General features: G+C 42.2%; 1 protein-coding gene and 1 long non-coding RNA gene across 5 annotated transcripts; both read right to left on the reverse strand.

Annotated features, from left to right (window-relative positions):
- Positions 1 to 3,719: 3,719 nt before the first annotated feature.
- LOC118311457 (RCC1 and BTB domain-containing protein 1-like) lies at positions 3,720 to 12,241 on the reverse strand. The gene is made up of 12 exons (XM_035635354.2): positions 11,952 to 12,241; positions 11,211 to 11,361; positions 8,112 to 8,278; positions 7,592 to 7,750; positions 7,392 to 7,499; positions 7,088 to 7,230; positions 6,732 to 6,795; positions 6,333 to 6,459; positions 6,113 to 6,239; positions 5,674 to 5,825; positions 5,455 to 5,585; positions 3,720 to 4,604 (listed from the first exon to the last, which is right to left on the reverse strand). The coding sequence occupies exons 1-12, from the start codon at positions 12,075 to 12,077 to the stop codon at positions 4,464 to 4,466; spliced, it is 1,596 nt and encodes a 531-aa protein (XP_035491247.1). The 5' UTR covers positions 12,078 to 12,241; the 3' UTR covers positions 3,720 to 4,463.
- Positions 12,242 to 12,446: 205 nt separating this feature from the next.
- On the reverse strand, positions 12,447 to 16,840 carry LOC118311611. Of its 4 annotated transcripts, XR_004794035.2 has the most exons (5): positions 14,977 to 16,839; positions 14,469 to 14,589; positions 13,894 to 14,313; positions 13,103 to 13,173; positions 12,447 to 12,616 (listed from the first exon to the last, which is right to left on the reverse strand). It is a non-coding gene; the product is annotated as an uncharacterized LOC118311611 (long non-coding RNA). The 4 variants fall into 4 exon arrangements; XR_004794034.2 differs by having other exon boundaries at positions 13,894 to 14,589; positions 14,977 to 16,840; XR_004794033.2 differs by having other exon boundaries at positions 14,469 to 16,838.
- Between the last annotated feature and the right edge of the window lie 10,297 nt (positions 16,841 to 27,137).

The following is a 27,137-nucleotide window of genomic DNA, read 5'->3' on the forward strand; positions in this document are numbered from 1 at the left end:
TCCCGTGCCTCGTAGAATTTGCTCAGGCACTGCACCATCATTCCCAGTTAGAGATAGCAACCCATCTGATACAAAATCTTCAAAACCAGAACATTTCTCAGTTTTAGGTTTCAATGAATCAAACATCTCAGCGACAACTGGACATTTGTTCCCTGGTGCACTGAGAGAAGCTGGTTTAATGTATTTATTGCCTGTGCGATTTAACCTTGTTTTTCAATTCCGGACACTCTGCTTGGCGATGTCCTCTGTCATGGCAATAGTAACAGATTTCACCAAACCAAACAGCACATGAACCACGATTTGGACTCGAATTGCTCAGACCAAAATAACTTAGTCGAGTAACCATGAGCTTTTGATTTAGTATTGTCTGGAACACTGTTTTTTCCCCCTCAAATTTAACCTGATGTGCTAGCACTTATTCATCTTGGGCTTTCCCTGTTAAAACCTACTGTCAGTGACACATTCAAAAAGGGAGAAAAATGTGTCTGGATCGCTCATCAAACTTTGGTAGAAGGCGTAAATTACCCACATCAAACTGAGTTGTTTTTTTTTCTGGTTTTGAGAAACAGTCTCGCGCAGTTTTTCCTTTTCCAAAGACTGTCTCAGGCGTTCCTTTTCTATACTCAATTTTTCTTTCTCCATTTGCAACAATAACAGCTCTTTTTGTTGCTCATAGGTTAAAGCTACTGTAGAAGAAGCCACAGAAGTCCTCAACATTCCTTTAATTTCCTCCTTCAACCGTTTACCTCCCACATCAACATCTTAATACCCAACAAGCTTCAAAAGTTGCTCTTTCGTGCAGCTATTACAAACTTCCTCAGAGGGAGTCTGAACAAAACTTGCAAGAGTAGCGATAACAGGACAGCAATGATTTTGGAGGTGCAATATAAATTTGTCAATTCCACTAAATATAAATCCACTAAATCTCAAAATATCTATCATTAACCATGACACAATCATTTATATTTCCGAGGTACATGACTTTACATTCTTTTGGTATTGCATATCCCAGAACATCATTAATTGTAACATGTACTTTTCCCAAAATGTGTGTAGTTTATTACATTGCTAAAAAATGTGTGTGGTTTGCTTCTCTGTTCCCACACCTCTGCCAGCATACCTGTTGTGTACCTGTTTATTTACTCTTTATTTTAGGTGTGATGAAGTATTGAGTTATGTTTTTCCATCAGAGCTCCCTCCATATCCTTGAATTTGTGGTGGTCTGTTTCACACATGTTGAACCACACTTCTGCTGTAATTTCAATGTTAAGTTTACAATCCCATTCGGCCTTGATACAAAGTCTTGATGTTCAGTCTCTTCGATTTTTGTATAGCACTGAGATTGCCTTGAATCTTGAAGGTTTTTGAGGTTCTTATTTCCATAAAATAGTCCCTCAACTGTAGATATCTGAAAAGGCCCCCTTTTATGCTGCATAGTAATAATCTTTTAAATTTGGAAGTGCCATACCACCCTTCTCCTTAGCCAATTTGCAATGTGCAGTATTTTATTCGTGTTTTGTACTATTCCAAATAAATCTAGAAATCATCCTCTTGAGGGATTTTAACAGGAATAGATTGGAAAAAGAAACAACAGCCTTCAATAATTCATTTGAATGTCTGATGTCAAAACTGACGATTTCTCAATATCTCTTTTAATCTGAATATGGATCTTATCATATTTTGTTTTATAGAGATTAGTTGGTACTTTTGTTACAGTGAAAACAAGATAGTTTCAGTTTTCCATTTCAAGTCCCATTTCAAATTGAAGGTAAGTTAAAGGCCAAATCTGTGTTTTATTCACATTTACACTGAGTGGCCACCATATCTATTTATAAGATGCATGAGCTGTCAAGGTATGCAGGAACATGCCAAATGCAAAGTGCAAATAATATAATAATTTTAATTAATTGAAAACAAAACAGACTTGCAGTCTCAAAATGTACAAATGACGAAACGCAATAGAGAATATAAATAAAACAAACCAGGACACAAGGCACGACATCACAGGAAGAGATTGGAGGAGTAATCACAGGATAGGAAACAAACAGGTTGGCCAAAAATCAACAGACGAACTGCCAAAGATAAGGGACAGAGACTAAATAGAACCCAGGAAAGATTGGACACAGGTGAGACACATCAGGAACAGGTGCAGACAATCGCAGGAAAATGTAAAGTGAACAGACAAGAGACAGGGAAACAGGAAGTGCGGAGACACGAGGATGGAAACTACAAAGTAAAACAGGAAATTAATTCAAGATATCAATCTGTACAAATGTATTTAACAAATGTGAATCATCAAAGCATGGACAGAATGTCCAAACAACCCAACAATCTCTCAAAAATGTTCCTTTTAAATTCCAGTTAAGTTCTTGAGATGGGTTAAACTTGTATTAGGACTTTATAAATATGTTATATCATCCGTGAGAAATAACTTTTAATTCTGAGTCCGAACCTGTCGTATGCGACAGAATAATGCATCATGTTATAAAAGTTCTCATAAAATTTGATAAGTTGAAAGTAACTTACAGTTTATTTTGACAGGAAGTCAACACTTGCGCCGTTCCAGGCAGGGCTTCCATGCGATTGTGGCCCTTTCAGAAGATTTGTAGTTCAGCCGGGGATTTCAGTGTCTTTGCTGAGACTTTGTACAACATGTCCACAATGATAATTCCAACATTGAATGACTTTGATGATCATTTTTATACTGATTCAAGACATAAAAAGCTACTGTTGTTGTCTTGCCGTCCATTTTGGATCAACTTTGACCAATCAGAGGCTTTGTCCGAGACTTGTAACAATCAGATGCTGAGTTGTGGACTGGTCTAAAAAAAGATTTTGCACTGAAAACAGGACCTCTCCCTCCTCCTGTTTACTCCTACTACTACCACTGACACTCCTTTGTGTCACTGCAGACAGGAACTGCTTTGCAAAATGTCACAAGCGACACTTTGGGATGACACAGTACATACCTTTTGATTTGCATAAGTAAGAATGTTTTGAATTGTTTTCCCTCATAGCCAAGGCTTCAAAGAACAGCTTTCAAGACGGACAATTTCTTCAATATTGTTGTTTGGTGTGTCACTGTAATAGATTTCTGTGAGATTCAATTTCTGTTTGATTTTTCATTTGTCTTTATGGTCATACAACTATTTATACATTCATGTAATATCACTGTATATATATTGTGATAGCCAAGGTTGTCCTGAAAAAAAGATGTATATAACTTGACTGGACATCACAGGGATGAGGTTCAAAGCGTTATTACCCAAGGTGACTTGGCGGACCAAAAATAGGAAATTAATGGCTTACAGTTCAAAGGGAACTTACTTCCCCATCTTGAATCCACAATGTAAACTTTTTTTTTAAATTGTGCTTGAGCATTTTCATAAAAAAAAAAAAAACTGTAAACCTTGTCACAATACTAATCAGAAACCTATGCTAAATCAAAACTCTGCATCTGAATTTGTTTCCTGTGCTTCTTTGATAGTGAAAAAACTTCTATTAGGTGTCCGAGTGTCGAGAGCCAGGAACCAAACAGAGGCAGCATCTACTCTGAAACATTGTGCTGCAGCAGATATTCTCCACAACCCCCAGTGATGCAGCAGAGAGTAAAAACTAGGAGCTGCAGGCTTCGTTTGAGATTAAAGAATCATTGTGGTCTTACTAACCATTTGCCCCTGAACACTAGCAAACACAAACAGATGAACCGTCACTTTGAATAATTTGGTACCAAGGAAATATAGATTTATTTTTGGAATTAAACGTTTCTGCCTCAGACACATTTTGTACACTTGTACTAAGAGGAGAAAAATCTGCTAGAAATGTTACAGTGCCTCATATTGACTGTTAATTTTGTAAAATTTCTAGTGTCCTGTCTTCCGCAGGGTTTCAAACTATTTAAGCTGTTATAATTTTTACTGAACGTGAGGATAAACTAAGTGCGGTTTCTTAAAGTGCCATTGAACAAAAGCTTCAGTCAGTCAGAATAAACTTATCAAAAAAAAGGACCTGAATATAAAAAAAGAAAATATATAAATGTTTCTGAACTTATAAAATATGAACAAGTAAAATAACAGAGTTTGATCTGGATAAAAAGACTCAGCCTTTCTCTCTCAACTCAAGAATTCAAAGGTTCAACACGTCCAATAGTTAGTGTTTTTCCTGACCACAACGATTACAAACTGATTGTAAGTACAAATACAGAAAAATTCAAGACGTCAGTTCGTCAGAAAAGGTGCCGCAAGTTTGTCGAGTGACTCTACAGGAACTGGCCCGGGTGCTGATCTCAGGTCCATGGGTAATGCAGTTGTAAATTCCCCGTTCAGCATCCGGTGAATGACGCTGCTTATGTACCAAACAATGTCCCGAGGCTGGGCCGTAGCATTCTTTAAGGAACGTGATCAGAACCGATCAGACTATAGTTTCAACTTTGTACAAATTTGGGAGAATTGTGCGAGTTCCACTCAGTTCTTGAAGGCGCCGCAGCGACTGGCTCTGCTGATGAACTCCTTTAGCATTGCTCCGTCCGACTGCCAGAAAGTTTCAGCCTGAGTCACCCGAGTCAGATGGCCGACACAGAACCTGAAACAAAACTCTTCTAAGTCCTGGAAAAAAGACAAAAACTGAGGATTGATTAGAATATACAAAATATAAATGAAAATGGAAAAGAACAAATTGACAAAATCACTGTGGAGAATACATTGCCACGGCAGCAACACACATGGAACAGTACAGTGTAGGAGTCCTTTCTAGGAGAGAGGTGAATGTAATATTGTCCTTGTAGGTCACTACGTGTCACATTATTCTTAAGTCAAAAAAGGAACTTTATATCTCGTGTTGCAAAAACAAAGTTTCATGGAGAGTTTGTTGACAGCAGCAATGTGTCTCATTAATGCTGCATTTACAAACAAAAATAGATACGTCTGTTTCAACACCAACGTCCACATACTTTCATGCGTCCTTAATGTTGGCACTGTTGTTGAGAGTCTATAGTTTGACAATAAATATGGCGACTGTGCAAGAGGTTCTGGTAATGTACATCTCATGAAAGAAAGCATCTCCCTTAAAAATTCTGCCATTGCTGGCTTCCTTCCTCTCACCTGAGCTTTTGGCTACACGCCCATAGTGGTACCTCAGGGTGACCGCAGAGAGCCGACAGGCTCCGTCTGTCACGTATCTAACATTGAGCCTATTTAAGGCTTGAATATAATGACTGAACGACAGTATAGAGTTAATTTTGACCACACATAACACGCTGTGTTGCAATCCACGTGTCAATCACCGTCTTATTCATGCAGCGCCCCTGGTGCTTTGAATTCAGACTTGGCTGCTACTGTAAAGAATATTTAAACTGGATAAATCTGTAACGGTTAAGAGAAACCATCACAATTAACTATCACACCTTAACCCAGCATCCCAGTATTGCTGCGCACATCATGTCTGCGTATACTGTACCTCTGCCTCATGTCGTATGGCGCTTGACAGCAGGGCGAAGGCATTTTCAACAGTGATTCCCTTCTTGATGATCTGCCCACACAGCCGCTTCAGACGGCTTTCACTGTAAGAGGTGGCCAGGTCCAACAGGCCTGCAGATATAAATGAACACATCTCTACACGCACTCCAATAGATTAGACACAAATGAGATGACATCAAGAAATTGCACGAGTGCTCACCGATGGCGTCATCAAGTGGAAGATCAACCGTGTCTGTGTAGAGAAACTGCAGGAAGGATCTGTAGACGGAGTAAGAGAACTGTCTGATCTCGATCACTTCCCGCTGATCCTCCGACGACTGGGAGCGGAACACTGATCGGAAATGCTCACACCTATTGGAAACAAAAGACAGATCGTCGACCCTCCAATCATTTTTTCCATAGTCTTAAAAAAACTGTGAAGTTACCAAAGTAGGTTTGGAACATCTGGTTATTATCTATAATAAAGAATAAATATAGTTATATGTTCAGATGTCTTCACATTTGAGAAATTTGGCTCAATTTGTTAAAATGGGAAAAAATTGTATCATACTGAAACTTGGTTTATTGTAGGCAGTACTGTCAATGCAGCCCGAGTTGTGTTGAAAAAGATATCAATATGCACATGAACACACGCCCACCTGATCTCCAGCACAGCTCTGTGAACGTGAATGCATTTGCCATCAACACGGAATGTGAGGTCGGCCATGTCGGGACTGTCGAACTCTTTCCACAGAGCCTCAGCAACTGTCGGGACGTCTTCGTCCTCTGCGAGAAAGCATGGCACAGTAGGCATGTAAGCCTGTTGAATTTTAAAAACTAAATATAAAATCAATTTCCCTTAAAAAAGATGAACCTCACCTATTGACAGGAGCCTCCACATGACGGAGGGTGTGGCAAAGCAGGCAAAGACGTCATCGGTGGCGGCGAAGTCGGTGAGTTGTGGCAGAAAGAAGGACTGACCCCTACAATGACCCCACATATACACCTGGAGAATAAACATCACAACCACTGACATGATCATATAATAAAACTCAAAAAGGCAAAGACATGTGGGCGGTGAAGATAAAAAGCTCATTAACCATGAGCCTTTATCAGACTTTAACCTCCCAGGCTAAAATTAGTACACTGATTCATCAATTCAGCCAATGTAGAAACTGTCAAAGCAGGAAAAAGACACCCACATAGGAACCAATCCTGTACAGAAAAACAGAAGTGCCTTTGTGAAACAAATGCAGACAAGATCAATTGCATGTATACCTGCTCACTGTTCGTCTTGGCTGCTGAAGTGTGTGTTGAATGGCAGGCAGCGACCTCCACCACCCTATCAAGTGAGAGAAGGCGACATGTTAACACGAGGGCCAGTGAAGAGTTTTTCGTGTATCATTTGTCAGGATTATGTCTATCATCTGTTCATGATGGGGAAGACAGGTTCTTTGTGTTCACCGAGATCACCTCGAGACCAGGAGAGGAAGTGCAAGTATGGAGGAGGGGAATGATGACAGGAAAAAGGAAGGGAAAGTGTTGACAGGATGAGGAGAAAGTACTGTGGCCTGTCTACTCTCCAAATACAAAGACATGCTGCTCTAAAAATGTTGCTCTCTATCTCCACCTACCTCCCTATGCTGGCCATGATTTGTACTGGGGCGTGGTATTTGCCCTTTTTGCCATTTCCCAATTGGCCAAAGGTGTTTGCTCCCCAGGCATACAGCTGCCCTTCATCTGTGAGCGCCAGGCAGTGGCTGTGACCGGAGACGACCTGGAAAGGAGCAAAAGCTTTGAGTTAAAACCATCAGATGGGAGTGCGCTGGTTTGAGTTGGTTAAAAACATGGATATATCTACAAGAGTCATGCAGGGAGACAAGTATCTAATGGCCATCATCTTAATTCATTCAGCATTACATCCAGTGATCTTCTCACCTGTTGAATGTTCAGCCCCTGGAGTGCAGTGAGGCGGCGAGGCGTCAGCTGCTTTTCACTGCTACCAAATCCCAACTGGCCACTGTTGTTGTTGCCCCAGCCATAAATCTAGATAAACATAAAAACAGTCCTCTTAAATATGTGAAGCTCAGATTTTTTCCCCGCAAGAACCTTTAGACATCAGGGGAACGCCCCTTCACCTCTCTGTTGTCGACCAGAGCCATGGAGGAGGTCTGGCCACACGTGATGCCCACAGCGGTCTTGCCCTGCAGGCAGCTGCTGACTTTCTTGGGGAAGGGCTGGTTAGCTGTGGAGCCCGTACCAATCTGGCCATGGTTATTATAACCCCACGCGAAGACCTGGAGGGGCAGGTAGGTGGTAGAGTCACCACCAGGAAGAAATAAGTTTAAACTGTCAACATGCCCCCAAACAAGATCACAATCTTGTTGAATAAAAGCACTTCTCCGTTCGAGCTCCATGAATCATTTCCTTTGACGCACAAACAAACACATAAAGCAGACAGACCATTCATTATTCTTACAACACTGAAATGTATAAGAGTTACTATCATTTAACATAACAGCCATTCCTGCTTAACACATGAAGGGTCGACCTCGACAATGACTTTCTATGGAGTTCCTCCTCCAAGCAGTGGGTACAAAAACAATATGGAGTATTGCAGAATAATCAGTTAAGCATGACGATGAAAACAGCAGTCACCTCTCCGTCCTGAGTGAGAGCCATGGAGTGATGTGATCCACACGCCACCTCTTTCACCTTCTTGTTACGCAGGTTGCCGTTGAGCAGCACCGGGCACCTTCCCTGGCTGGTACTCCCATTCCCCAGCTGACAGTAGCCATTGTTGCCCCATGCGAACAGCTGTCCATCTGCAATAAGTCGACACCAAGATGACACGGTGGTCCGAGACTGGGAGAATACTACAGATGGATTACATGAGGTGGACACAGCTAAATATGGCCTTTATTAAATTCACACATGAAGCGAACTACACAAACAAAGATCTTGTATCAGCAGAAGCGACCTTGTGTTGCTACATTGGTGCTGCAAGCTAGCAGCTCAGGTAGTAAAGACAGGTCCGCCACCGCGTTCCACCCACCACGTCCCAGCCCACCACCACAGAGAGGAGGCCGTGGGGGATGAGGTGCTGCCTCCTCGACTACAACAACTGCAGGCGAAGACATGGGGCCTGTTCCAGGAAGTTTGCTAAAACTCTGAGTATTTGAACCCTGAAAAGAGGGAAACTCTGGGTTTTCCTTTACAGAAAGTTAGTGAACTAATGCTGCATTCCAGTTTATCTCGGAACTCGGAACCCGGAAGTCGGTTTTTTTCCGACTCGCAGGGCCGTTCCATTTGCAATTTCCAACTCGGAGGTCGTCATTCCGAGTTCCGAGCTGAAGTCTCTCTTGAGGTGTCATAGTAGAAGCGAGATGACGACATTACCCTAAACTAACTACACTACAGAGACTGGGATCAGGCAGATTGTCTTGGGGCGCCATACACTGACCACCTTGTTGATCTGTGTAAACGAACCAGAAATCTCCTTGATATATATTGAGCTCTGATAATAAATACTTCTGCTTAAGACATCTACAGTTTCTGTCTCCCTGAATCAGCATAAACTCCTTCAATTATTCCTTTTCAAAACTAGAACGATAAACCCGAGTTCCGCGTTCCAAGGTAAACTGGAACGCAGCATTAAACTGTAGTTGAGTTACCGTGGTAACTGACGCTGTGAACCTAACCTGCTCGCCGGCAGGTTTTCTTGGAAAAAAGATTTCTCCATAACTCTTCCCTTTTCTTGAACATGATCTAGCTGTTAAAAAATGACGTGTCCTTTCCTCATCAACCCGATCGATATGGAAGCAGAATTAATTCAGCAGCCTCACGTCAGAGAGGATGTTCAGACCTCGTATAGATGCTTTCATTCCCAGACGACTACTTAGTAGAACTTTTTCCGTTTCTCTCACAATCTATCACATATATGAACAATATTCTCCGACCTTATTTCAGCATTATAATGTCACAGACGTGCTCCGGCAAGATCAAAGTCAATGCCCTTAGATTTTTTTAAACAGGAGTTTTCTGTACAACAAGTTAAAATAGCCACTGATGTTTTCTTTGTGGAATCTGATTAAAACCATATGCCTTACCAATTTGCACGCCATGTTCTTAAAATTCATTTTCAGCTGCAGCAACGTTATTTTTGTGCCCGTGGGATTGAAACCTAAATTAAAAATAATTCTATAACATTGCGCGTTTTTCAGACGTGAGCAACAAGAATCGGACCACGGCCTCCAGCGCACCGGACAGTGTCAGAAAACATTATACCATCATCTTAGACAAGATATTTATCAGATATCAGATGGTTTTAAATCATTTGATTATTTTATTCAGTCTTACATGTCGACTCGGGCAGTAACTGTCTCCAACACCAACTGTCTCCCCTCATCAGCTGCAGCTGTGATGCTCGTCTTTCTCAGAATGATCTTATTTTCTTTTACCTTTCCATAAGTACGAAGTTGTATCTCCAACTCTAACGGCGTGACGTAGGAGGACCTTGTTTTCGCATCGGTTGCCATGGTGAATTGTAATATCGGAGGTCCATTGATGATGGCTTTTTATATTCTGTGGGCACATGCTTAACTCCGTGTGAAAACAATCAGAGTTGATCTAACTAACTCAGAAATGCTTTTCTGGAACTGAAAACTCTGAGTTTCCCAACTGAGAGTAGATCAAGTCACAGTTCAGGTTTAAGTTAAAAGTTTTTTAAACCCACTTCTGGAATAAGCCCATGGACCCCAGTGAGCACTATTTACCGGCAGTACGTCGACAACACCAGGTTACTGTGGCGCATGTAACTGACAATCCCCTGGTCACATGATTAGCGTCAAGTCAGTCTCATCTGCAATTACAGTCAATGGTGATTAAAATTGTGGATGATAGTAAACTCAATGTTAGACCTCTAGATGCACAGTGCCATAGTTCAACATATATTTATTGTTTTGACATTGTAGTAATGAGATGGCTCTGTAATAGTTTGTCATTATGAAAAATACACTTTACAACCTGATACACACCGTGTTTGCCTCATCTTGAATCTTTTATATATTCATTCATTAGGCCTATGTAGGACAAATAATGTCAAATTCATAATGGAACACCCAGGCCTACAATATCTGCTGCAAATCAGCTGTTCCAAGTTAAGGTTTATAAAATAAACTCCTGGTCCATAGACGACTTACAAGATGAGAAAATAATGGTCTGGTTTTCATGTGTGGATGAAATAAGGAATAGTTTCACTCAAACTGCATAATCGTGTTTTTGTCTCACCCTGATACCCTGTGAGCCTGTACTGATGCAATATCTGCATCTGACTCAGAAATTAAGTGACAATGTGCGAATATAACTGGCACATTTTGGGTGAAATGCAAGAGTCGTCTTACAGGTGACTTTTTAAAACAGCGCGTTTGTCCGCTTAAAAAACAGGGCATAAAGAGTATACCCACCTCTCTGGGGACCACTACGCCACTGATTATGGGTAGACTATCAGTTTTACATTGCACAAGCTATTTCTGTTCATAGTTTAAAAAAAAAAAACTGCATTAAATGTTCCTGACAGTTGGAATGAACCTCAGCTACAGGTAACAACACAACTAAGGAAATTACATATCATGCATGATATAACTTTGTTCTATAAGAGATAGGAGCAGTTATACTTGGCCTGCTTAACGGTGTGAGGTATGAGTTTGTGATTTACTGTTTAACAGATTTATGTAGCTAGAATGAGTAATAACCAACCTTCAACAGCCAACAGGATGTGAGGTCCGCTGCCATAGCTGAGGCTGATTATCTTCTTCCCTCGCAAGCAGTTGAGTTTCTGTGACACAATGGTGCTGTGACTGCCTCCTGGACCAAGGGAGCTTCCCCACTTCACCCCAAACACAAATACCTGGGTAATCATAACACGCAAACAGACTTACTACTTAAACCAAAAAAAGGATGAAGTCAGAATTGTTCCACAACTGGTTTATATTTTTTAGTCAATATTTAGTCTCCATCAGCAAGGGCTTAAAATTAAGGTGGGAGGTGAGGAAAGGCATCGGTTTAAGACAGTGAGTCTGTTGTGTTGTTTTATTTTGTCAAGTTATTATAAGTAATTGGACAACAATTACAATCGCCACAAAATGCAAACAGAAATCCAGGAAAGCAATTTGTTTCACAATTTCACAAAGAATTAAATCTGGGGATTATACACATGACGTCATATTTGTATACTATCTTGTTTTGGAAGCTAAAACAAGCTGGAAGTATATGTTGCAAGTATATGTTGCTCTTGTTGAGCTAAAAACTAAATTGTCAAATTTGGTTTGAATAACATTTCCACCAGATGACACAAACTAGCAAAAGGGAAAACATTATGATGGAAACAAATGACTCATTTGAATTAAACAGCTTCAAAAATAATAATAACTATGCCTTAAAAGTTTTTCATGTCGAAAAAAAATGGATTTGTTGGTATATGTAAGATTCACTCTTCACCTCATTTGCATGTGTGACGTAGATGGCTTCATTAGCCGAGGTTCCAAAGACACAGGCCTGTCGGATCGTGGCTAGTTCCTCAGGGCTGAGCAGAGAGAACAGTGGCCACTTACTGACTCCCACCATGGCTCGTGAAGAACACAGCCATGCTTTTCGGGGAAGAGGAGCCTGGGCTAGCGGGGGAGAGGAGGAGGGAACAGGTCGAGTACATTGACCAAGAGGAAGAGCAGGGGGGCTGCGAGGAGGAAGAGCAGGGGGGGCATGAGGAGGAGGAGCAGGGGGGGCGTGAGGAGGAGGAGCAGGGTAGACCAGAGGAGGAGGAGCAGGGGGGACTTGAGGAGGAAGAGCAGAGGGCACTTGAGGAGGAAGAGCAGAGGGGACTTGAGGAGGAAGAGCAGGGGGGACTTGAGGAGGAAGAGCAGGGGGGATGTGAGGAGGAAGAGCAGGGGGGACTTGAGGAGGAAGAGCAGAGGGGACTTGAGGAGGAAGAGCAGGGGGGACGTGAGGAAGAGGAGCAGGTGGGACGTGGGGAGGAGGAGCAGCGGGGACTTGAGGAGGAGGAGCAGGTGGGACGTGAGGAAGAGGAGCAGGTGGGACGTGGGGAGGAGGAGCAGCTGGGACTTGAGGAGGAGGACTTGATGTTGGCAGAACCATCCTTGCTGACACTTCAGATGGGACAAGATGAGAGGTACTTGTTAACAAATGGAACACAACAGATGAAACTTTCACATCTTTGATTAAATAAATCTTTAAAGGGCCAGAGTTACTTTTTCTCCCTTCTTGAAGTCTTCTGGCAGCAAAAAATTGAAAACAACAGAATGGACTGGGGACTCAGAATTACAACCAAAAATAAATCCAGATGTTCCACATCTATGTATGAAAACCCGAAATGACAAAGAAACTATCTAATATAAATAGGCTTTGTGTCGCATATTTTGCTGCCAGTGAAATGGGCCTAACCTGGCTTAAATTAAACTCTTCCATTAATTTCTCATTTAAATGCTATAAAAGTGTAAAACCACAGAAAATACCTGATATGTTACTTTGTTGCCCGGCATTTTTGGAATTCCGGGAGAAGTGGCAACACGCATGCGCATGCAGTGAACCAATGAACGAACTTGTTCTAAACGTGTTGTCGGCCTCAGACCTACCTCAGAGATTGTGCTCGTCTTTCCGGGCGGCGGTCTCGGTGTCTCGCCTCTGCTGTCATTCAAATGGGATGCTGAAAGGATTTGAGACCATTTATATGCGATGAAATCACGGATCACAGGAGTGTGTGTGCGCCTTTGATCCTTTGATCATTGAATCAACGGGGATCACATCACATTTGAACACATGGTGCGATTTGTCCAAAAAAAAAGCAGAGGGGAAGACGACTCCATCATGTGTCACGGGGTGGCTTCGAACCCCGACCTCCGGCATGGGAGACATAGCTAAAACTAATGAGCACTAGCATTAGCCGCTAGCACATTTCTTAACGTAGCCGCGAGGGATGTTTTGGGAAGAATTAAATCCCATTCCAAATATTCGTGCTTGGTGACTTTCTAAAAAGCCGTGCAGTGATCAAGGCTGATGGAACCAGGATCTATTGTCTCAGTGGTTTACTTAGTTTAAACATGTCTATTTTATGTTTATCATAGTCTTTTGGTGAAGTGGCATGGGTCCCTTTGACCGGGGGAGAAATTTTGCGTCCCCCCACGGGGAAAAGAATGCAGGGGTGGGGATACATTCACCAGAAAGTGGGTAATCTCACGCAAATCGCACCCTGTATATGTATATATAAGGAAAGTTCACTCCACCCCAGGATGAGTCCTCTGCCAGACGAATCTGTGTTTCTACTCGTTCTGCTTCTCATTTAAGAAGTTCAGAATGAGCGGAAACACAAAAAAACAGGTGCAAATTATTAAAAAATGTATATACTAGATGGTAAAAATGCACTCACAGGTTTACTTGGAGAGGATCTGTGTCTGAACCCTGCAACCTCACTACTGGGGTCCCTCAAGGCTCTGTTCTGGGCCCCATCCTCTTCTCTCTGTACACTAGGTCATTAGGCTCTGTCATTCACTCACATGGCTTTTGATACCATAGCTACGCAGATGACAACTGACACATATGGTCCTTTCCATTGAGAACTCTGTGGTGAAGGAACCTGGGTGTGACACAGGACGACCAGCTGTCCTTCGCTGCCAACATCGCACTGACAACCCGCTGCTGCAGTTTCATACTCCACAACATCAGGAGGATACATCCGGTCCTCACAGAGAAAGCGACAAAGGTATTGGTGCAGGCTCTTGTCATCTCACGCCTGGACTACTGCAACTCCCTCCTGGCTGTTTTCAACAATACAATCTGAAGGTTTGATCTGGATTAAAACCAAGATTGGATTAGGTGATCTACTTTTCTAATTTTGAACAACCCATTTTCAAGATTTGATCCGATCCATTATCCCAAAATCCAATCTGACAACTTTTGAACAACTGTAAATAATAAAACATGGCTGTTGCAAGGTAAATTTACCAGGTTTCAGTGGGCGGAACACACCAAGCCCGGGGAGTGTCACCTCCCTGGAGGAGGTGATGTGGCCCCTATAGGACGTGTTGAGGTCAAGAAAGCTGACCAGCGTGTTTGAGCGCGTCTTCTGAAAGTGGAGCAAGCAAAAGAGAGAGAGGACACACATAGAAAGTAAGATAGTTAGAAAACCACGAAAAAGTGCATTTTGCATAGTATGGGAATTTTAAAGGTGATCGACAGTATCTTAAAATCTTCTATAAAAACAATAACCCTCTATGAACCTTAATAATATAGTTGTTAACAGATGCAAGGTCATTTTCTAAGTTTTTATGGTGTTTGGTGACTGAAACAGTTGTGATAGTGTTTGATGATGTGTTAACAAAACCACTTCCACATCACTTCCGGGTCACAGGTATAGACATATATATTTAAAAAGTAAATTAAATACTATGAATGAATATCAAGTTAGTCAACATTTTTGGATTTTTTTCAGGGATTCTGTCTCAATTTAGACCTCAATGCCCCGCCGTCACTGGCAGATGTATCATATCTGTGTTATCTATATGTTCGGAGGAGTGAGGCAACTCTTGTGTTTTCTAATTGATCAATAACAGGTTTAAATCTGTTTTCAGTGTTGACAATGACACAGCTCTTTGCGTTTTACATTGGAATATGATTTGGACAGTAAACATGCAGAAATAAAGATTAGAAGAAGAAATGGAATCCTGATGATCAAAGCTAACTTCCAAGGAATTCCATCTACCATTGTGACATCATCAGCTCTGATATGTATATGGGAATGCAGCTCTGCAGTAAAGTGATAAACAATCGGGGAGGAAGAAAAAAATTCTTAAAATCCTAATTCTACCACCACATTCTACAGCATAACCCAGTGCTGGACTGGTAATCTGGCATAGTATGGGGAACTGAACTAACTGTGGTTCTCTAAGTGAAGATACTATCTTCACCCAGCTACATATTCCATATTTACAGAGAATGTCCCCCACCTGACAGTTGACGTGGATATTGTTTAAAACACACCAGTAGTACTGGCACGCACGGGCATATAAGGCAGAGGTGTGTGTGATTGCTCTGTTTTTTTATTAACCAACACCAGATTCTGAGCGATGAAGAAGTGGAGAGACAGTCTCTTCACTCAGAGAACCACGGTTACAATGTAACCTACAGTTCTCTATCATGTTGAGACTTTATTGAGACCAGCAAGCTACATATTCCATATGTACGGAGTATTCTTTTAGACACCTCGCGAAGAATCGGAGCAGTCCAACACACCCAAACCATCATCAGTGCTCAAAGTCTACACTTACTCAGTGGGCTCAAGCCCGTGCAATAAATTAACCTTTTATAAATGTACAATATTTGCACTTTTGCGTAATATCTTCAGGGTTGAAAGCACTTATTTCAATAAAAAATGTGTTAATGGTAACTGGCTAGTGTTGTTAACATATAATCAGGATCTAAGATATAAATTTAATCCCTTATGAATTAGAAAGAGAGAGAAGACAAGACAAGGTTGTAAACATACCAAACCAATCCAGGAAAAACAGACATAAATGCACTTCACCGTCCACATACTTTTGGCTATAGTGATTTTATGACTGCATTATCTTACTGTGACCAGGAGAGAGCACCCACACTCTTCACCAGCAGCTTGTCTTAAGGTAGAGACCAAAAATACTGACACCAACCACTGGGTCAGCTGATTATTAATGAGATGGCAAATGTCAAAAAATTTCCCGGATCAGTATAATCATGGTAACCATGGAAAAAACCCGGGGCTCAAAAGGGCTGTGGGGCCCCGCGACTAGAGCTTCTGTTTGAAGTGACTCATTCAGCTTTCAAATTCTATATTCATTTTTATTGTATTTTTGTCCTTTTCCTATCAATGCAGCCGGCACAGGGCCACACTAATGACCTATACTATTTCGTATCAAAGTTGTGGAAAAAAATCAATCTTCATTGGAGCATGGCATGTGGATAGTATGTATTTCATATAATGTATTTCAACTGGAACAACAATTATCACAAGTGGTGGGTGGATGGTGAACACAAAGACAAAGATGTAGGCATCAAAAACACTTTGATAAAGTTCCAGGAACGATTGTAGTTTTGATTGAATTCAAATAAACAGGTTGTGTCAGAAGTCACTGTAAACTTCTTTCTGTATTGACCACACTCCACCCGGCCTGAACCAGGTGCTGCGAGATTCTAAACAGAACCATAAGTAGGTGTGATTTTGCTGTAAGGTTTCTGATCATGTACACAAATCAATGATGCTGTTGCACAACTTGCCTTGAGACTGGGTTGTGTGGGTTCAAGATTAAATGTTTGATTTCATGTCATAAATCTTTGTGTATCATGTTTTGTCACCATGACAACTAAATGGCTTTCTTTTCAATGCGAAACAACTGCAAATGTCACATACCTGTCATGATTTAAACCATGAGCCTCTGACTTGTACTGAAAGTCTGACTCAGAGATAGAGCGAGAGAAAAGCATTCTAAAGTTCAGTGCAGCTGATATTAGGCTTTGGCAAGTTTCTTCCAAACCTTTTTGTGTAAATTGTTCCTCTGTGCTTCATTGCCGATCTGTGGCCCTCAGAGGGATTGTGACACCAAGAGGAAATGGTACAAACAAAGACACAGTCCTTTCCTGAAAACTATTTTTAATCCCCTCGGGTTAAAAGAATACTGAAACTCATGGTTACCCTTCTGTGCACATGAAATTGTTAACATTTATTTGAGCCAGTATTTCACAAAGGCATGACAAACATCATGAGTAAAAGTCTCGGCCCCCGACCACAGACCTCTAAAATTAAGAATCTTTTTTTTTCTTAAGATGAAGGTTTCAATCAATCAATCAATCAAACTTAATTCATAAAGTGCCATTCGTGCAAAATTGCAATACAAAGTGCTTAACACAAAATAGAAACAGGGCAATTTACAATGGGATATGATACAAATGCAACCCACATAGCTTACATAAAAGTTAAGTTCATACATACATGAAAATAAAAATGTAAATCAATGCATAACAAAAACATCATATAAAATATAAGGGAAAATGGATTAAGAGAGACAACACTTTTTTCAAGTGTTATTGGATTGTGATACCTAGTTCCTGAGGTTTAAATACTGTTTCAATGCCCTCTCTACAATACCAGGAATAAAACTGCTAAATCACCTTTATTCATAGGATATTTATTCAGTCTTTAATCATAGCCATGGTCCGCGCTTTCCAACAGTTGGGGTTCATATATCTTGCTGACACTGGGCCCCACACTGAAATGACCTGGCTGCTCTGCCCAAATCCTTGAGCTGTACAGGGAAATGAAAACCAGAGACATTTCTTATTCTTTCAACCTGCTGCTGTGCCTCTAATTGACAACCTTGTAATGCTCAAAGCGTAAAGAAATGCTGGCAGCAACATGAGCTAATGAGTTGCACCCCACAGGAGGATCATGTTTATTCTATTGTCATGAATGCCGGAGAAACACGACGAGGCTTCGAAGGCTCACCAACCTTCTGCTGGAATCCTCTGCTCACCGTCACAGCTGTCAGTCAACATATAGTCCTGGCTGAGCTCTCACAGTGTTGTTTTTGACAAATTACATGCCTCCTTACAACAGGCAGCAGAAAAAATAGACAATCATTATCGCGTTAGCGTATGTGCCTTTTGTTCAATTCAAATCCATTTTGGTATTCTCTGATTGCTGTGACACACCAACCGTTCAGCCTGAGTTGGTTCATGAGCTATGTTTTGTTTTGTCTGCCTTTCCTTGCAAAAACCATCTAGCACACAGGAATTGATGTATATTATGTTTCCAGTTGAGCATTTTGCAAAGCAGCGAGCAGGGTTTACTTTTTTTTGGGCTCTCACCATCAGTTGTGTTTCAGGTTGTGAGGTCAGGGGCTACTTTCAGTCCCACAGAACTCAAAGGCTGCATTCCAATAGTCTGTTTTGCTCAGGAAGGTTCCTAACTGAGGGAAGTGACCCGGATAGATTTCCATGAAAAGAGATGCTCGAGCTTCAATGCTTCCTATCCTATTTCCTTAAACCCCCAGTGTGGCATCTGGCGGCATCTGGTGGTGAAGTTGCAAACTGCAATCAACTGAGCGACCGACGGGGGACACTTTATGGTGGTGCACCGCTGATTCCATTTCCGGGTTCCGGCAGCATCTGAAAATTCTACGTAAATGCAACATATTCTGGACCATTTTGTGCAACAACCGTATTCGGCACGACGTAGCAGATATTGAGACTCACACAGAGGTCGGGTCCACCTCATGTAACTATATTTAACTCATTCAAAGTTGACAGCAGATTAGTCTGAATTACCAACTGAAATCAAAATGCAACTTTAGAAATTTTGATAATCATGTTCTTGTAGATGTGAGGGACATTCAGCTCCAGGATTTCCCCGGTAGTGGCATGTTGCACACACTGCAGTGACTTTAGGCACAAAGATGTGGTCCACCGTTGTCACCTTGCCTTCATCATGCCAATGCCAGAGTGAGCACCCTGGTGCCAAGAACTGAACCAGTGTAACCAACAAATATGTCAAGAAATGTGCTGAAGCCAGATGGAGTGGAAGAGTTTCCTGTTCAGGTAATCCTGTGCATGCGGACCCTGAGGAGCCTTGATGAGGATGTGGCATCCATCAATAGCCTCAACATTAGCTGTGTCACATTATGACAGCTGGGCTGTTGGCAAGGCTTTGAAAGCCATGGTTAATTTCAGAACACTGTGCCAGCGTTCGTGTGCCACCAGTGGACCAGCAGGAGGACCTCCATATACTGCATCCTTCTACGGGTCTTCTCCCTCCCTAGAAGGGCCTCAAAAGCAGCCCTAGACAGGTAGGTAGTCAACCTGCATGTACTTGTCTTGATCTAAATAGATTTACATGTAAAAGACAATGTAAACTTGTCTATTACATTTTGGTCATCTCCTGTAAAAGACAAGTATAGAACTAGTGTTCTGTTTTTCATCATACAGGTATATCTAGATCATACAATTTATATACATACATACATACAATTTATTTACTGTGGTGAATAGCTGTGATGAATGTGTGTGAATGGATGAATGTGACCTAAGATAAGATGAGAAAAGCATCTATATAAATATTATCCATTTATTGGTTTTGATTGGAATGGACTGGAACGTGCGAGCTGACTGAGTTACAGTTGTAGTGGAGGGGGAAACAAAGTTAAACAGAGTGGGATGCGTTTCCCTGATTGAACCCTCACAAAGCTTGGGGAAAAAGACTTCCATGAGACAACCGTGTATTGAAAAGGAACTCAACTCTCTCACTCAAATATATGTAACATTTGTAGTGTCTGTCCGTCCTGCGCTAAACCTTAGATGTGGGTTACCGGGCGGATCAAAGAGGGGAAATCAGCGGCTATAGTTTTACAACCTGACAAGATGAGCATCCGTCTGTCCGCTGGTCTAAATACATCTTTATTTACATTCTTGTGTGTCTGATGGCCTCATTGACCTGTCTGTGTGACTGCACATGTGGAAGCACATCTTCTGAGCTGTTTCTGTCATTGCCTGTTTGTTTATTTGACTGGGTCTTTGAATTGCCTCACCCCAGCTCAGTAACCATGTTTTCTGAAAATCTTCATATCAAACTAATTTGCAGCAGCAAATAAGTTGTGGTCTATTCATAATGTTGGATTATATTTTTTCATCAGCAAAATGGGGGAACATTCAAATCGAAGGAGCATCTTTGATTTAAATAGCCTTCTGGATATGAGGGTGTCTGTGCTCGGCTCTGTCGCTGCTCACCAATCCGGTCTTGTCCTACCTGTCTTTTGTGTTGCTCTATTTGCTATTCTGTTCATTGAAGATGGGGTTGCTTCTTAGGATTAAAGCCTGACACTGACAAGCTTTTAATGTAAAAGAGCTGTACCAAGGTTGCGGTTCAGGAACAATGGTGGTTTTGGTTACATACAGGGGGGATGCGTGGTATTTTCCCCCCTTCTGGTCTTAACATCCCCACCTCTGTTGAATTATTTTTATCCCCTCCCTCAAAGTGATCAATGCTACTTCACCAACAGACCATATTAAATGCCTAAAATATAAATGTTTAAACTATATAAAGCGCTGTAACGTGAACAATATCTGTCTATAGTCCGATAGAATGATAAACTCCGAAATGGACCACCCACTGTCAGCGCTCGCATTCCTCAGGTACTTCCATCTCAAAATATAGCTGCTTCCCTGTTCACAGTTACTGTTTACTCACTACTCAAATTTTGTCATAAGTGTTACACAGCAAAATGTCGCGCTGCTGTGTCCCACTTTGTTCGACGTCATCGAAATTTCATGGGGTACTAAGTTTTTAATGGGTTTCCGACCCGTCTCGACCTGAGAAAACAAAGGCTGGTGAACATACGCCACGATCATTTCTCCCTCACCTCTCACACGAGGGTTCTGCAGTAGACACTTCGTTACCGATCAGCTAACGAAACAGTTGAACTGGACCGGAAACAGTTGCGCAGTACTAAGTGGAAATAGCAAATGTCATGAATACCATATTTATGCTATTTCTTTTTCAAAATGTACCGTATTCATATTGTCTTGTTTTCCCACCGGTTCGTCTCCACAAAGCAGACTGATTCTGCTGAAGTCTTTATGAGCTTTGTGGCTTCCAAGCAGCACGAGGCAACCAGAGCCCCGTTAAAACAAAAGAAACAGATGGAGGGGCCGTAAAATGTTCTCTCTCACATTACTGTCTTCGCTCTCTCTGTCCTCCTCCTGTCTCAAGGGGTTCGCTGTGCACAGAGCGCCTCATTTGCAAAGTGAATACATCAGCAGCAGCGGGGTATGACAGTAGGACAGTGTGTGTTCATGAGCAGCAGAGCCGTTTGATAGGAAAACAGTAAAACTGGATGGATTTTATTTAGTTCTGTCAGATCATAGTCTGGAGAAGTTCTCAAGCAGCCATAATAATAAAAGTACTTGTATCCATTTTTATTGACCACTTCACTTCATGTCTCGCTTGTACAACCAGTGCTCCCTTTCACTTTGACTTGTTCCTGATGCTTCAGCGGAATAACCTACGAATGACAGACCTAAAAGGCTTCTCATCATGAAGAAAGCCAGGCAGGAGACCAAGGGGGGGGGGGGGGGGGGGGGGGGGGGGGGGGGGGGGGGGGGGGGGGGGGGCGTTGTAGCCACCCTCCGCTCTCCTTCTTCCTTTTCATCTTGCCCCCTCGCTCTGGCTGTCAGCTTCACTTCCCTGCTCTGCTCCGTCTCGTCTGAGCGGAGAGCAGGTGAGACAGGCTGATGATGAGTCATCAAGCAAGTGTGAGAGGATCCGGGGGGGGGGGGGGGGGGGTTAGAGGTACAACATCCGACTCACCGAGGCCTCCTGCAAGATGAAGTTTTATTGAAGGTTCAACCAGCTTATGCCTCTCAATGGTTCAGGCCCAGGTTTCATTGACAAGTTACGGAAATGTCTTTTTTGTGTAATTCCTTTAGATTGTTAAATTTTATATTCAACATATATTATCTCCTTTTAAACCTGCAGCGCACAGAGGGTGTTGATGGTTGGGTCCTTTCTACAACAGGAGAAGCATCTTTGAAAGAATAAAAAATGAAAAAGACAACATTCCCATATTGCTTTACTTTATTAATCCCTCACTCAAGCATAATAATAAAAATATCAATTTGAAACGATGGGATTTTATGGCTGTCTTCACGGACCATTTAAAGTTGATAATACTCAAACTTCCCTTGCTCCCGGCCCCGAGACAGGTTCCTGCATTGGATCTGTCTGTACCGTCAGTTTGTCAATGGATTAACAAACATGACATGAAATGCAAACAGTATCAGATTTGTCAGGGTGGAATCATACAGTACAATTTGTGGCCGGTACAGTCGATACTCACGCTCTCCAGATCACAATTAGATTGTGTAGACATACGATGTACCAACCTCCATATATTATTACTTTTACCAGCCCTATAATGTACTTCTCCCTCCCTCCATCTCTGTCAGACATTTTCTTTTTTCATAAATGCTTAAAACACTCACCCCACTGACCTCGACGCGATCCCTCCTGCCGGCCCCCCCATCTGTGGAATACCCTCGCTGACCATCTGAGGGCACCACAGACCACTGAGAGTTTGCAAAACTATCTTAAAAGGTTGCTTTTTAGCAGCTGCTTTCATGCTCACATTTCTACAATGTTAGCTTTTTTTTTATCAGTTTTTCCTTTTTTATATTGATTGCTTTGACCTTGGAATTTGAAATTTGTTTCAAATGTAAAGTGACTTACAAATTAGATGTATCATTATTATTATCATTATTACTGTTTCTTTTGTCTCTCCCTGAGGTTTCCGAGTCTTGTCTGAATTTGTTTTTTGGAAGATTTACTCTAGTCAAGGGTTAAGGACAGAGGATGTCGCACTTTGAGGCAAATTGCGATTTATGAATATGGGCCCCACATAAAAAATGTGATTGATTGATTTATTGACACTACGACTTAGTTACCTTCCCTTTGGAAAAGAGTAAAGCCTGAGATGAGACAGGCACAGACTTACAAACAAGCGCATGGCACCGACACAATGTGTTTTCCAGGTGACTCATCGCTACGCAACCTCGACTCGGTGGATGATAATTTGTGTCTCGTCTTTTGGCTTCTGACAGTTCAATTTACTGCGGTTGCTCTTTAAGATTGTTCCCCTCCTCTGTGTAATAGTCAAAAACACTGCTTTCTGAACGATGGCCCTGTGGAAGTCTGAGAATAATATATATATATATATATATAACATACCACTTATAGCAGCTTCACCGAGTGATTCAATGTGCAGCTGATATGAGGAACAGCTACACTGACTCACAGTCTGATGGATTTCTTTATCAGAAGGCTGCGTCGGAGGAGCCTGCTCTATTAGTGATAATCGTTATCACTATGACGTTATCTGCTGTTTCAAGTTCACAGATTCAATGAAATACATGCATGTTGTCAAATAGATGAATAACATATGAGATAGATAACCCTTATCAGGTGCATGCAAATGGCAATGTACTGTAAAGCAGGTAGTTATGGTTAGGTAGAGTGAAACATGAATGTGGAACATAACAAATACATTTCACTTGGATGTTTTCTAGTCTCTCCGTGTTTTCTGATTTTTCAGTTTGAAGAGCCCACTGTGTAGAGCTGAGGGGATGGACTGTTCTTCATTCAGTCTGACCTCTTTGGCCCAGACGGACATAGCAACTTTACGATGGTCCCCAAGGACAATCATGGTCCCCAGAAGACGACTAGACTCCCATTGACTTTGGTGGTCCCCTAACCTTTCCTCGGGTCAACACTTTACGATGCAGTTTTGTCGTGATCTGTGTCCCCCCTCAGAATAACCTTTAATAATCCCCCGCACCTACAAAACTAATGACATTCCCATTAGCCTCAGCTGCACGTTGTGTTGACTAACAAATGTTTGCATAATATTTAAGATGTTCAGTGGTGCAATATATAAAAGACAGGAACTTGAATTCATTCAAATGGCAGGTTCACCTGATTTATCAGAGCAGGAGGGGATACAGTGAGTCTGAGACATGCGCAAGACACGCAGGCATTCTGAGTTCCTTTCCCGAGCTCTTTCCTCTGCAACACAACACAAAGACAAATAACATCTGTTATTTTTAATAAAGTTTTACATTTATGTTCGCAGCAGTCGCCTCCGGTTTGTTGCCACTGACGTGCAGAGGCTCAGAGCCGCTGCGATCACGATCGAAGCGGACAGTTCTGTTTTATTTGTCAGGCTGTTGTGTTGTCCGTCTCTCTGCTTAAAGAACTAATTATATCTGCGGGGCTTTAACGTTTTACCACAAATCCCTTAGCTCTTAGTTCTCACATCTCATTCAATCGCTGTTCTATGTGTTGAACCGGCGAGTGTAACTGGCAACTGCCCATGAACTTATATCTCCTCAGGCGTAATCTCCCTCTTGCAGAGGGTGAATGCATGACCGCAGAAGACACTGCACTCGCTGAGTGATCACTACAGCATTAAATTGCCCCTTGTTTGGGAATGCGCTCTGTTGACAGCAAAATTAGCATGTCAATTAGCTCCAAGTGTTTTTTGGCGGATGCGGATATGTGGGCTGACATTACCCGGTCCAGTGATCACACTCCGGCTCTGGCTACGTCTCTGTGCCCTCTGCGGCCAAAAACCTGCCGCGCTCATCTGATTGGACGGGGCTGGGCAGCCAGCGAACAGTTGCACTCCCCAATGTGAAAGGAGTGTCGGTGGGGGTTGGGGGGGCTGTCTGTTTATGAGAACATCAAGAATGCAAAAGCAATTCAGATGAGTCTGATCCACTTGGATGACTCTCCAGTGACCTCGGGACCGCGGCGTTGGTCCGGGAAGAGCCTGCATTAGCACTGAATCACTGCACCGTGCGAGTCATCATAAGATCTCTAGTCGGCTGCTTTACAGCAAGTGGGGCAGCAGGGAGAGGTGACGACATGTGACACTGGGGCCGGGGCAGGACCGCTGGTATGTTCTACCTGCCATCACAGAGCACAAGCACTAGGATACCTTGTTTGTCAGTCACTTCCACAGAAATGTCACGGCGGAAAAACGTTTTTGACAGCTGTCGGGATTCTTCTGCTCTGACAATTTTTAACAGATTCAAAAGCAGCTGGGATTCTTTAACCAGAGACTTTCATAAAAAAACTTATTGTAACAAGTTAAGTGCTAACCTCTAAAAATATTTCTCTCCATTCCAAAAATATGCATTATTGCACGATTGGATTTTTTATTTTAAAGCATCTACATAAACTCTCTCTCTTAGGCAAAGGTATCAGAGTTTCCAGACTGGTCATATCAACAATGTCATTAAAAATGCTTTTCTTATCTGGTATCAACATGTAGTCTGTATATTTGCACAATGACAATGACTTGAACCAGTCATTGATATCCATTCTTGCAGGAAGCTCTGTACGGGACAACGTGGAAGACGCTCTGTCCGGAACAACATGCAGGAAACTCTCTACGGAACAACATGCAGGACGTTCTGTACGGGACAACATGCAGGACGCTCTGTACGGGACAACATGCAGGACGCCCTGTACGGGACAACATGCAGGACGCTCTGTACTAGACAACATGCGGGACGCTCTGTACTAGACAACATGGAGGATGCTCTGTACTAGACAACATGGAGGATGCTTTGTACTCGACAACGTACAGGACGCTCTGTACGTGACAACGTGCAGGACGCTCTGTACGTGACAACGTGCAGGACGCTCTGTACGTGACAACATGCAGGACGCTCTGTATTAGACAACATGCAGGACGCTCTGTATTAGACAACATGCGGGACGCTCTGTACTAGACAACATGCAGGATGCTCTGTACTAGACAACATGGAGGATGCTTTGTACTCGACAACGTACAGGACGCTCTGTACGTGACAACGTGCAGGACGCTCTGTACGTGACAACGTGCAGGACGCTCTATACTTGACAACGTGCAGGACGCTCTGTACGGGACAACGTGCAGGACGACATGCAGGACGCTCTTTTTGGGACAACGCGGAGGAAGCTCTGTACGGGACAACATGCAGGGCAAGGGTCAGGACAGAAGACCAGTGGACAACTAGCTCAGTAGAACATCGTGGTCCTTTAGCGTCGCAGTAAAGGTGCATATGCGGGATTGTGTTTCCTGATAATGTCAGCACATGATACATAATCAGATTGCATCCACAGCAGACTGAAATCAGACATGACTTTGCGAGCCCCTCTGGCAGATATGGTCCGGCAGACTAGATGGTTCTCTGCATTAACATCGGTTGTGAGAATGAATGGTTGTTTGTCTCTTTTGCCCTGTGATGGGCTGGTGAGCTGTCCAGGATAAACCCTGCCTCTCGCCCAATGTCAGCTGAGATTGGCTCCAGGCGGTGTAGTTGTATCAAAAACTAATTTATCAAGGGGCAGATGTTTCATCACCATTAATATCACGTTTAAGTACCTGGGGAGAAAATGTGATTGTGTTTTTTATATTGTTAGATTATTATTAGTGATGCATTTAAACATAAGCAGCATTTCAGTCTCAACTGGATCAGGTGGTACTAGTTTTAACTACTTTTTGATGTTGTGTTTGTTTCTCAGAGCATGATCACCTTTTGTATGTAAAACCTGAAACCATAAACTTCAGCTGTCAAATTAATGTTGGCAAGTAAATACAATATTGAACTTAATAAAAACTTAAAATGTAGTGGAGGAGTTCAGGCTTAAAGTAGCATAAAGAATACACATTGATAAATTGCATTCCATCACCGGGTATTGCTTGGTTCCAGGGTCTCCAGGTGTATCTGAAGCTGCCACGTCACAAACGTGAAATGTCATCTGATCAAAGTTGCCCGTCCTAAGACACAGTGCTACAATAATATAAAATATAATGTCAGCGCTTTTAGAAATATGTGTATGCATTGCATTTGTATTATGGGTGTTCTCAATAGACATGGTCCAGAGTCAGTTTAGTCAAACCTCCCCGGGAAACCATCAGGTGAATGTTTGCAAACCACAAATATGAACGTATGAATATTATTCAATAACAATGAACAAAAGGAGGAAAGATGCTGAACATGCCTGCTGAAAAAAAAAAAAGACAGCTCATCTTTGCCTATACTGAA

Source organism: Scophthalmus maximus, chromosome 5, assembly GCF_022379125.1.
Source record: "Scophthalmus maximus strain ysfricsl-2021 chromosome 5, ASM2237912v1, whole genome shotgun sequence".
Lineage (NCBI taxonomy): Eukaryota > Metazoa > Chordata > Actinopteri > Pleuronectiformes > Scophthalmidae > Scophthalmus > Scophthalmus maximus.

Excerpts from the sequence above, each read along its gene's own strand:
- LOC118311457 (XM_035635354.2), bottom strand. The coding sequence starts at position 12,077 with ATGGTGGGAGTCAGTAAGTGGCCACTGTTCTCTCTGCTCAGCCCTGAG. Across the intron at positions 11,362-11,951 it reads ACGTCACACATGCAAATGAG|GTATTTGTGTTTGGGGTGAA; the intron begins GTGAAGAGTGAA and ends ATGATTACCCAG. Across the intron at positions 5,586-5,673 it reads TCCACTTGATGACGCCATCG|GCCTGTTGGACCTGGCCACC; the intron begins GTGAGCACTCGT and ends TTATATCTGCAG.